Source organism: Quercus robur, chromosome 2 (assembly GCF_932294415.1).
Source record: "Quercus robur chromosome 2, dhQueRobu3.1, whole genome shotgun sequence".
In the NCBI taxonomy this organism is placed as follows: Eukaryota; Viridiplantae; Streptophyta; class Magnoliopsida; order Fagales; family Fagaceae; genus Quercus; species Quercus robur.
Genome location: NC_065535.1, coordinates 35,005,522 through 35,017,702, shown reverse-complemented (window position 1 = coordinate 35,017,702; position 12,181 = coordinate 35,005,522). Strand labels below are relative to the sequence as shown.

Genomic DNA, 12,181 nt, shown 5'->3' with positions numbered 1-12,181 from the left:
ATATAAGATAGCATAGCTTTGTCAACAAGATTTTGTTTGTTTTTACAAAATAGGTTGAATGAGGGGAGCCCCCACGAACTTTGCCAAAGATATTCTATGCATTGTAGTATATGCTTGCTATGGCTAAGGTGAATAACACCAAGATGTTTGCCCTATGAGATTTTTAGTCCATGAATAGTGACTTACCAATGGGACCATGATATCATAAATCATTGAATCATAAAAACATACTGATTTAAAGTCTAATCAAGGTTAGCTATACTTCTCAAAATGTATTAAGAGATAGAAACTTCCCTGAGGACATGACTTAGAAGGCTTAAGAACATCTCCACGCCTTGCTTTAGCTAAAGACCTTGCTCTTCTGGTGAATGCTCTTGATATTTGCCTCATTCTTTTTCCAAATTGTGAGAGATTGTATAATATTTCAGATTACAGCAAATTATTCACATACCATGCCACCAATTATATTGTTGTTTGAATTTCTATATACCATATAGTTCATAAGCCAAAGAAAATAACAGCGGCTGAACTTATGTACAGTAAAGTTTGCACTAGACTTCTTAATTTTCATCAAGTGAAAGATATATCTAAGGAAAATTTTTAATCTTGTCTTAGCCCCCAGTGTATGCATTGGACAAGCCAATTGTCAAATAAGATATAGCAATAAAAATTACTTCATGTATATGAAACCATGTGAGGATTTCAACCACACAAGAATTCCAAATTTTGATTTTCGATAATTGGTCAAGTAAGGAGACCAAAATATTAGAATTTTCGTTTTAATCTATATGAATAAAATATTTGTGCATGGGTGATACCTCTTGCACAACATTTTGCAGTGTTTTGATATATTCAAACATGGTATTAATGAGTGGGCTTACCGAAAGGGTACCTTTCTTTTGTTGTGTCGAAGTACCTCCAAGCCTTTGGTGAGTTTGCACCTTGTAGGAGGAGAGAAATGTTGCTAGCTGGTTTGCAATGTCATTGACTAATCTCTTTATATTGAGACTTGTAAAAGTATCCATGTTTGTGCGGCTTCGAGTGATGTACTCTTAGAATTTTTTTTAAGTTACGCCTTCCTTGCTTCCTTAGGCTCCCTTGAACCAATTCCTTTCAAGGAGGTCAATCTTGTGCACTTTACACACTCACTTTTGGGTTTTCATACCCACTCAAGGCTCTTTCTCTTTGTACCCTTCGTTGTGCCTTGCTTACAATTTGCATCCTTTGCTAGGACGTGCTACGGCTTGTACCTATTGCTGGTACGTGTTACAGTTTGTACCCATTGCTGGTACATGCTACAAGTTGTAGCCATGACTGGGATATGCTTACAATCTGTACTTTTACCTATTGCTGGTACGTGCTACAGCTTGTACCCATAAACTTTTGCTTTTGGCCATTTTCTTGGTCATACTTGGAAACTTTTGCTCTTGGCCAATTTCTGGGCCATGTATTTAGAAAAATTGTTCTAGGCCAAGTCTTGGGCCAGGTACATGAAAAGTTTGCTCTTACCAAGTCCTAGGCCATGTCACTTGGAAAAAATCTGTTTTGGTCAAGTCCTGGGCTAGGTACATGGAAAATTTGCCCTTTCCCAAGTCCTAGGCCATGCCACTTGGAAAAAAATTCTGTTCTAATCAAGTCCTGGGCTAGGTGTATGGAAAATTTGCCCTTTCCCAAGTCCTAGGCCATGCCACTTGAAAAATTTCTATTATGATCAAGTCTGGGCTTGGTTCACCGTAGCTAAAGGGGCTGTTTAAGAACCAAGTGGTGCACAAGGCAAGCTTCCTACAATACACATAAACTAGCAAACGAGAATATTTGTATTGAATAACAATGAAAACAGCAAAAAGAATGCAAAGTAATCAGGAAATACACAAAACAATTGTTAGAGATCCTCAAATTAATAAGAAATACTTCATTAGTTTTTCTTAATTGTGGATTACAAATGTGCTCACTAAGACGTGATACAAGGTTCAAATAAACTAAAAAATTACAGACTTTGATGGTTATCCAAGCCTCTAAGACTTGCAAAGTTTGAATCATTTTGAATCCAAGTATGTGCTATAGTGGCTGTTTCTGGGATACCGGGAAACGTTCCTCTGTTTTTCTTAAATTTTACAGAGTTCTAATGGCTCTGTTATGATATTCTTCCTACTGAAAAATCCCCCCTCTTCAACATGGGTTTTCTCTTCCTTTTATAGTGTGTTTTTCTAGGGCTCCGAGGTACTAGTGATTTCTCTCTTTTGCCCCTCAGAGCTCATGCTGTGACAGTTGCACAGGGGCTGGTCTCTTTCCTTTTTTTCTCATAGTTTTCATCTTTTAGTGCTGTTTCTCTAAAAGTCACTTGCTGACTTTCTATTCCGGAGCATCCTTGGGCAGCTGACCTTCAATCTCTCTTTTTTCAAGGTTTCTTACTTTTCAGACTCAGCTTTTGGTTGTCTTTCCTTGCTGTCATTATTCCCAAATAGTTGGAATCTTTTACTGCTGGGTTGAAAGTTCCCTTCCAGTTGCTTCTACTTATGATTTTCTCATTCTTGGTTCCTTGTGGTACAGCTCCTTTGTTCATGAATGTTTGCTTTATACTTTCTAATTCTTTGCTGCACCACTGGGTACTTGAGAAGGACATATTTGTTCTTCATTTCTTGTATTTCGTGGTACCTCTCTTGAGCTGTCTCAATCCCACATTAGCTGTGCTACACGTCCCGAGGATCCCGGGCCTCTGGCAGCCTCTGGGTATCCTGACCCAGTTCTTTCACTGGATTTTGCTGGATTTTTTAATGGCCTTTTTTGCTGGAAATCTGAACATAAATAGGGCCTTAATGTTGATTCTTCTTGCTGCTTGAATTGGGCCTTCTTTACTTTTCATGGAATGGGCTTTCTTGTGAAATTTTGGCCTTCAACACTACTTGACACTTGTTTTCTTTTGGTAAAAGATATCCTTTTTGGCAATTTGACCATGACTTTCTTCTCGGATGTTTTGCAGATAAAAATCACGTTGCTCCGAGGATCAGTTTCACTAACGTGCAGGCTCTCAACTACCTTTTGAGGTCTGAGGTTTTCATTATCAAGGACAGACAACTGCGAGCTGCTCACCTGATCTTGGATTACGAGCCTATATCCCACATCTTCCAAGACGTTGGCCAAGCAATAAGGGCCGGGAGTTCAAGGTTAGCTCGGATCGACGTTTCCAAGCCTGGATTTTTGGCTAAAAGGGATCTTCCCTCGGTCGTCTTGCCAATTCCACAAAACCTTCCATCGACTGCACAACCGCTTCCACAAAACCTCCCTGAAGCAACGACACTTCCTCAAGAGGAGATTGCCTCATCTTGTCTTTCATTAGAGGAGGAGATAGACAAGTTCCATTTCGAAGAGGAAAACAACCCGAGTGCTCCTTTAATTAACCTCTCGGACGCCGAGGGTGAGTTAGACAGGAATTCCAGTGTTCGCACCCCCGTTCTTATGATCGCCTACTCGGATAATTCCTCTGACAAAGAGGAAGAAAACATGGCCTTAAACAAAGGCAATAAGAGCCTAAGGGAGCTCATGGCTGCCAGGGGCAAGGGGTCAACCTCAAAGGCACCCCCTAAGTCCCTAGCTCCCTCCAATCTTCCTCCTCCCCCTCCACAAGTCCCCGTCAACCTCGGCCTAAAGCCTAACCTCGACTTGAAGAAGAAAAGGCCAGCCGATTCGCTCGAGGGAGGTGAGGTGGGTCCTCGGCAGGGGACAAAGCATCAAAAGGTGGTCCAGAAGCCTTGGGACAAGAGGTCCCAGTTCGTGGACAGCCGTAAGGAGCAGGACAGAGCTGAAGTGCGGATGCCACAACGTACATGGAGCCCTCGGCTTGAGGTAGATGGGGCACCAATTCCCTAGAACGCCTTTGTCCAAGAATATCAGAGGGGCCGAACTGGATACATTGCCGAAGCCCTGGAGCAGCCCATACTCCTTCCCAAGGACATGGACGCTTACAGGCGTTTCTCACAAAATGATCTCTTCCCGTCCCTGAAGAGGGACCTTGCGATGGTAAGGCAGCTTGTCCCTTTACGAATATAAATGCTAAATCGTATTCTATTTTAACTTATACTATTTTATGATCTTTAGGCAGATTACTCAGCAAATTTTTATAGCCGAGGAGTGGTACCGTGATGCTTGTAAGCGGGCCGATGCCGAAGCCCTCTCTCGCGCAGAGACTGAGAAAACACTAGGGGCTATTAGGCAGGAACAATATGAACTGGCTGAGAAGCTAAAGGAGGTGTAATCAACCCGTTTGAGTGTCGAGGCTGGTTTGAAAACCACGGAGAAGCAAGCTGTACGTGACTGAGACTAATCTAGCCACTGAGAGGCAGTCGGTTTTAGATCTCAAAGCCGCGTTGCAAAAAGCCAAAGAGGAAGCCCAGTTGGCCAAAGAAGCAGCCGAGGCTGAGAAGAGAGCTGCATACCAACTTAACGTGGAGGAAACGCAAGTAAGGCTTACTGAGGAGCTATCAGAGGTATGTAGGGACTACTGCAGCGTGACATGGGATAGGGCCCTCAGCGTTGCAGATGTCTCTGCAGACTCTGTTTGGAGGTTGCCTGGAAGTGTCTTCTATCCCCCAGAGATTCGGGAAGTCCTTACTCCTATCTCTTCTCCTCCTGTTGATGCCCTAGAATCTTCCAAGCAACCTATGGCCATCCCAGATGCTATCCCTTTAACTGAAACTACGAACGAACCTAGCCAAGCTGGCGACCAAGGCCAGGGAGTCAAAGGGGAGAAAGGCAAAGGGAAGAAACTCTCTGCCAAGTCAAAGGATGCCGCCAAGGAAAAGGTAGCAGAGGCCGAGAATCAGTGAGTTAACCCCCAAACTAAGGATGTTCCTTCTTCTTAGCCAAGCCAGAATGAAGATCCTCCTGCTGAAGCTTAGCCCCTAGGGTTCCTTCTGTAATACCATTTGTAGCAGAAGTGTATTTTTTGTTTTAAAGACATCATGCCTGTGCGTAATGTACTATCTTTATTACTTAATGAGAATGCTCTTCACTTCATTTTTTGTTCTTTTGCTTTATGTGATATAAATTTTATTGCATAGCTCTGAGTTGATGTTACTATGCCTTCAATTAAAGTTTACAATAATACTTTGTTTGCTGATCTGACTAAGTGTCAAGAGTAGAGTTGTGAATTGAATCTTAGGTAATGAAGACTGACATGCATAGACTTATATCATGTGGAAGAGAACAAAAAGGGGTAGACAATATGTATATTGCGTATAAATACAAGTTTAAATTTGCCTTGGGTCTGTTTTGGCTTCAAGTCCTGTTTAAACATTTACGTATATGCATTTTAAGATCACAAAATGCATAGTTTCATCCTCATATATGGTTCAAAAGACCTGACCCATTTTAGGATCTGTTTGTTATTTGAGCAATCCTTAGAAGTAGTTAATTTCCTCTAAGTCTATGGTTTGAGGAGCTATGTAAGACTTAGGTTCTGTTTAACACTTGAATTGATGTCAACAGTTGTTAATTTCCCTTAAGCCTGTGGTCTAAGGAGCTATACAGGACTTAGGTTTCGTTTAATACTTGAATAGATGTCAAAAGCAATTAATTTCCCCTAAGCCTGTGGTCCAAGGAGCCATACAGGACTTAGGTTCTGTTTAATACTTGAATAGATGTCAAAAGCAATTAATTTCCCCTAAGCCTGTGGTCCGAAAGCCATGCAGGACTTAGGTTCTGTTTAATACTTCAATAGATGTCAAAAGCAGTTAATTTCCCCTAAGCCTGTGGTCCGAGGAGCCATGCAGGACTTAGGTTCTGTTTAATATTTGAATAGATGTCAAAAGCAGTTAATTTCCCCTAAGCCTGTGGTCCGAGGAGCCATACAGGACTTAGGTTCTGTTTAATACTTGAATAGATGTCAAAAGCAATTAATTTTCCCTAAGCCTGTGGTCCGAGGAGCCATGCAGGACTTAGGTTCTATTTAATACTTGAATAGATTGAGAGACAAGAAGCATGATGCCTTTATACAACAAAAGAATTTATTCAGAACTGAGGTGATGCGATATGGTCCTTCCCAATTTGGTCCCAACTTTCCCCATGTTGGATTTTTTGCAGTGCCCAGAACTTTCCTCAACATTAAGTCTCCAGGCACTAGTGGCCTTAGTTTTACTTTGGCATCATACCCTTGCTTGAGTTTGTGTTGGTAGTAGGCCAGTTGAACCATTGCCCTTTCCCTTCTTTCTTCGATAAGATCTAGGCTTTTCTCTAGCAGCTCATTGTTGCTGCTCGGACAGAATGAGCTAGTTTTTAGTGTTGGAAAGCCCGTTTCTAGAGGGATGACAGCCTCGGCCCCGTAAGTCATTAAAAAGGGGGTCTCTCCTGTTAATCTGCGAGGTGTGGTCCGATACATCCATAGGACATGTGGCAGTTTTTCCACCCATCTTCCCTTCGCATCGTCTAACCTCTTCTTGAGCCCATTCACTATGACCTTGTTAACAGCCTCGGCTTGCCCATTCCCCTAGGGATAGGCTGGGGTAGAATATCTATTAATGATTCCCAATTCGCAACAGTACCTCCTGAAGGCCTTGCTATCGAACTGAAGACCATTGTCCGAGATGAGGGAGTGAAGGACCCCAAACCGGGTAACAATTTTTTTCCAGACAAACTTTTTAACGTCCACATCTTTGATATTCGCTAAAGGTTCAGCTTCTACCCATTTAGTGAAGTAATCTGTACCGATGATCAAATACCTTTCGTTCCCTGCTACCTTGGGAAAGGGCATGACAATATCCAAGCCCCATTAAGCGAATGGCCAAGGGCTGGATAGCGGATTGAGGATTCCTCCGGGCTGATGTATGTTTGGCGCAAACCTCTGACACTGGTCACACTTCTTCACATACTCGAGTGCTTCTTTTTGCATGTTTAGCCACCAGTAGCCTTGGGTGATGGCCCTATGAGATAAGGACCTGCCTCCTGTGTGGCTTCCACAAATCCCTTCATGTAATTCCTCCAGGATTAGTTCTGAGGCCTTAGGGTGTACGCAGAGTAAATATGGTCCAGAAAAGGAACGTTTATACAGTTTCTAGTCCTCAGATAACCAGAACCGAGAAACGTTTCTCCATCTCTTGTCAACCTTTGCCTTCTCCTCAGGTAAGATGTTTTCCTTTAGAAACAATACTAGAGGGTCCATCTAGCTAGGTCTCACCTTGACATTGTGGCTATGGATTACTTCTCTCTTCGTCACTAAGGGTTTGTATAAATCTTCCACAAGGATGACCCGAGGCAAACTTTGAGCCGAGGAGGTGACAAGCGTGGCCAAAGAGTCGGCATATGTGTTCCCACTTCTGGGGATATGCAGTAAGCTAAAGGAATCGAAACGTGACTGTAGGCGTTTAACTTGGGCTAAGTATCCCTGCATTCTTTCGTCTCTTGCTTCTAATTCCCCATTCAATTGGCCCACGACTAGTCTTGAGTTTGAGAACATGTTTACTACTTTCCCGCCCAGTTTCTGAACCATGGACATCCCTTCCAGTAGGGTCTCGTATTCAGCCTCATTATTCGTGGCCGAGAAACCCAGTCTTAGCGATTTTTCGATGGTAATCCTTTCAGGGGAAATCAGAACTAGCCTCACTCCAGAGCCCCTTTGGTTTGCAGCACCATTAACATATACTTTCCAGCATGTCAACCCCTGTAGGGAGATTGCACCAACTGATTTTTCATCCATGTCTTGCGTCCTTGCTTCCTTTTCTAACAAGGGTTCAGTGAATTCAGCCACCAAATCTGCGAGGACTTGGCCATTGACAAAAGTACGAGGCATGTACTTGATGTCAAAAGCTCCTAGAATTGTGCCCACTTAGCTACTCTCCCTGTATAATCAGCACTCCGAAGTATAGATTTAAAATGGAGCTGGAGCTGGGTTAGAATGATAACTGTATGTGCCTGGAAGTAATGGGTAAGCTTTCGTGTAACCTGAACCACCACTAGGATGGCCTTTTCTAGTGGTAAGTATCGGATCTCAGCTTCATCCAACGATTTGCTCACGTAATAAACTGGTCGTTGCACGCCGTTGTCCACTCGTATTAGCACCAAGCTTACTGCATGAGGGGCCACGACGATGTAGGTGAACAAGACCTCATCGGCTTCGGGGCTAGACATAATTGGTGGTCGAGATAGATATTCTTTAAGCTGTTGGAAGGCCAAAGCACATTCATTGGTCCATTCAAATCCCTTCCATTTATTCAACAAGAGGAAGAAAGGTCTGCACCTGTTTGCTGATCGGGAAATAAAATGGTTCAAGGCGGTAATTATGCCGATAAGCTTTTGGACTTCCTTTGGATTCTGAGGAGGCTGTAAACTATTGACAGCCCTAATTTGATCGGGACTAATCTTGATCCCCCTGTGGGTCACCATGTAGCCTAAGAATTTTCTTGACCCTACCCAAATACATTGAGACGCAGCTTGTGTCTCCTTAGAATTTCAAAAATGTCCCCAAGGTCTTTCACTTGCTCGGATACCGCCTTGCTCTTCACCACCATGTCATCTATAGAGACTTCAATGCTCTTACCCAGCTGCGGCTCAAACATTCTGGTCATCATTCTCTGGTAAGTGAATCCTACGTTTCTTAAACCAAAAGGCATCACCTTGTAATGGTAGTTTCCAATGGGGGTGACAAAAGCTATCTTTTCTTGGTCATCTGCGGCTAGTGGTATTTGATGATTTCCTTGAAAGGCGTCCAGGAAGCTCATCCGGGGATGACCCACGGTCGCATCTACCAACTGATCTATCTGAGGCATAGGGAACGGATCTTTTGAGCAGGCTTTATTCAGATCCGTAAAGTCTACACAAACTCGCCTTTTGCCGCTCTTCTTGTTTACCACAACAGTATTGGCCAACCACTCGGGATAAAAACTTCCTTGATAGCCTCTGCTTTTTTAAGCTTCATCACTTTATCCCTTACAGCATTGGCATGCTCTTTCGACGGGCGCCAAGGTGGTTGCTTCTTCGGAGTGGCGGATGGGTTAACGTTTAGATGGTGGCAGATGAAACTCGAGTCAACCCCTGGGGCCTCGTAGGTGTCCCACGCAAACACGTCCACGTTTCCTCTGAGAAACCCAATCAGTTCTTCTTTCTCTTGAGGAGGTAGTTCCGAGCCGACTTGAAAGAACTTTTCTGAATCAACGCCAACGGCTACCTTTTCTAGATCTTCACATTTTGCCTCCTCAGTTGATTCATTACCAGGCAATGCTGGGATGGCTAATTGCTATAAGCCCCTCCCAGTAGAGGCTGAGGGCTTAGCACTGGGTTGGCGTGAGATGGTAGCCACCATGCACTATCTGGCCATGGTCTAATTCCCCATAATCTCTTTAACCTGGCCCTCTGATGGGTACTTCACTTTCTAGTGCAGGGTAGAAGAGATAACCCCTAGGGCATGAAGCCAAGGTCTAGCTACAATGGCCATGTAGGGTGAACAAGTGTCAACTACAATGAAATCCACCTCCACCACGTCCGAACCAGTTTGTATGGGCAATCTGATCTGGCCTTTTGGAGTAACGGTATTTCCCTCGGGTTTTAGGTTCAGCCCCCTGTACAGGTCGGGGTACATTACTTCCATGACGTTGCCCTGATCTACCAGCACTCTCTTCACATCATATCCTCCAATCCTGAGTGTGACTATCAGAGCATCGTTATGAGGTTGGATGGTTCCGATCTTGTATTCGTCCGAGAAGCCCAGCATTGGTGAAGCTCCCTTCTTGGCCTTTTTGGGCTCCCGATCGTTATCCTCGGTGGAAATCCGAGCCACAGACATTACTCTAGAAGGGTAAGAGCCGGTCTTTCCTGGAGCAATAAGAATGACATTTATCGTGCCTATAGGAGGTCTTAAGAAGGTGTCTCTTCGGGACTCAAGATTCGCCTATCCTTGTTGACCACTGGAATGATGTAGAAGGTGTCTTAATGTTCATTTTCGGACCAACTAGTCCAAGTGGTTCCTTAAGTTCCTTCAGTTCTCAGTGGTGTGCCCCAGTTCTTAATGGTATTGGCAATACAGGTTTTGGTTGTGCTTCATGGGGTTATTTGGCCATTTGAAGAATGGCTCGTTCTTGATCTTCTCCAGGACCTGATGTACCAAATCTCAGAACACAGCATTAACTGCCTCTGTGTCGGCAGATCCGGATTGCCCCGCGAAGTCTCTCTTCGACCGGTTGTTGTTGTTAAAGCGGTCTAACCTGAAGTCCTTCCTCTCCTGAGGGACAACCTTCGCTTTTCCTTTACCCAACTGCTGGTCTTCTTCGACCCTTTTGTACTTACCGATCCGGTCCATAAGTTGGTGTAGGCTGGTGACAGGCTTTCCTGTTAGGGATTTTCTTAAACCATGCTCAGTTGGGAGACCACTCTTGAAGGTACTGATTGCGATGTCGTTATAGTCACCCTCTATCTCATTGTACATCTCCCAGTACCTGTCGGAGTAGGCTTTCAGGGTCTCCCCTTCTCGCATGGACAAAGATAGTAGAGAATCCAAGGGCCGAGGAACCCTGCTACTTATGATGAAGCGAGAGCCAAAGGCCTGGGCCAACTACTTAAAGGAACTTATGGAATTAAGGCCGTCAAACCATTTCATTGCCATTGGTCCCAAGCTAGACGGAAATACTTTGCACATCAAAGCCTCGTCTTTGGAATGGACGGTCATCCTCTGGTTAAATTGGCTTACGTGCTCTACGGGATCAGTTCGACCATTGTACATAGTGAAAGTTGGTTGATGGAATCGCCGAGGAAGCTTAGCCCCTTTTATCTTGCATGTGAAAGGTGACTTAGAGATTTGGTCTAGGGCCTTACTCATGGCGTCGTTCACTAGGCCTTTATGGGACGAACTTTTGTGGCTGCGTTTATGGTGGTGCTCTTCCTCATAAGAAAAGGTCTCACTTTGTGTAATTCTTGACCTTTGCTTATAATTGTTGTCTCCTTCGTCACTAGTATCTAAACTAGAGGGGGAACGCCTCCGTTGCACGCGACATAGTTTCTTTTTCAAGTCGTCAATCTCCTGCTATAGGGCTTTGTTATTGTCCTGCCTTTGGGATACGTGACTTCTCACCCTAGAATGGCTTCTGCTTGTATGGGTAGTACGCACACTACTCTCTTGACGTTTATCCTGATCTCTTTCCCGTTTAAGGTTGAGAAAGTTGTCCTGCCGTTGAGAACCTGTAGGTTCTGTTTGGTGTGGACCTGATCCTACCATGTTTAACCATTGCACTCACTAAGGCACAAGCTCTTCCCATAGACAGTGCCAATTGTAGGGTCACAATTTAAGGTCCAAGTCCAAAATATATGAAGTCTTGGTCCAATGAGCCCAATACAATGAATTTGTAGAGAATGGGTCAAAGAACTAGGTCCTAATGAATTGAACAACGACTAGTATTGAATTGCATGACGTTCAAACACGAACCAAGGGTGCTGATACCAATAAACTTTCAGTCTGAGGAGGTTAAATCTTGAGATAATGCTCACTTAGAATGATTTAGATTGCTTCCTCTCTTTTCTCCCTCCCTTCGATCCCTTTCTCATGGAGGGTCTTTCACATTATATAGCTGTTCCTGGATCATCTTAATCCTACACTTGTTGATCATCTGAGTCCCTACTTAAGTACCCGTCCCATCAGACACCCCTTTCAGTCTTCTGTGAGTTGTGGTAGCCAAGGCAGCACTATTCAGAGGTCTTCTCCACATAAATGCGGCTAGAAAAGTAGTTGCAATGCATTTAATGCGGTGGTAGTAGTTTTTCCTTAGATATTTTGAGTTTCCTTCCTTCTCGTATGATCATAGGGCACATTTAGTACATATTTGGGCGACATTTGTCGTGTCCGAGGAGGAATACCTCCTCAGATATCCTTCTACTCATACCCCACTTGTGAGATTTCAACTGGGAACTCCTTAGTAGCTATTCGTTCCTGCTCGGACTTGTCTATGTCCTCGAACAAGGCCTAAGGCCCAATACGTTACTTTGGGCCCTAGTCCCTACAATTGATATTAATTATTATGACTGATTATGCATAAAAATTTTTTTTGATCAATCTGGATTCAAATAAAAATAATGTTATTACAATAACAATTGACCGTATCAACAATTTGAAAAATATTATGTCTTTAACATTAATTCACTTAATAATATTAACTCTTTTATTATATATATATATATATATAGAGAGAGAGAGAGAGAGAGAGAGAGA

The 12,181-nt window shown here is 43.5% G+C and overlaps 1 protein-coding gene across 1 annotated transcript; it reads right to left on the bottom strand.

Annotated features, from left to right (window-relative positions):
* Window positions 1-8,833: 8,833 nt before the first annotated feature.
* Window positions 8,834-9,769, bottom strand: LOC126698212 (uncharacterized). The gene is made up of 2 exons (XM_050395290.1): window positions 9,383-9,769; window positions 8,834-9,223 (listed from the first exon to the last, which is right to left on the bottom strand). The coding sequence occupies exons 1-2, from the start codon at window positions 9,767-9,769 to the stop codon at window positions 8,834-8,836; spliced, it is 777 nt and encodes a 258-aa protein (XP_050251247.1).
* Window positions 9,770-12,181: the final 2,412 nt, after the last annotated feature.

Excerpts from the sequence above, each read along its gene's own strand:
- LOC126698212 (XM_050395290.1), bottom strand. The coding sequence starts at position 9,769 with ATGTCTGTGGCTCGGATTTCCACCGAGGATAACGATCGGGAGCCCAAA. Across the intron at positions 9,224-9,382 it reads CTTGGCTTCATGCCCTAGGG|CAATTAGCCATCCCAGCATT; the intron begins GTTATCTCTTCT and ends AGGGGCTTATAG.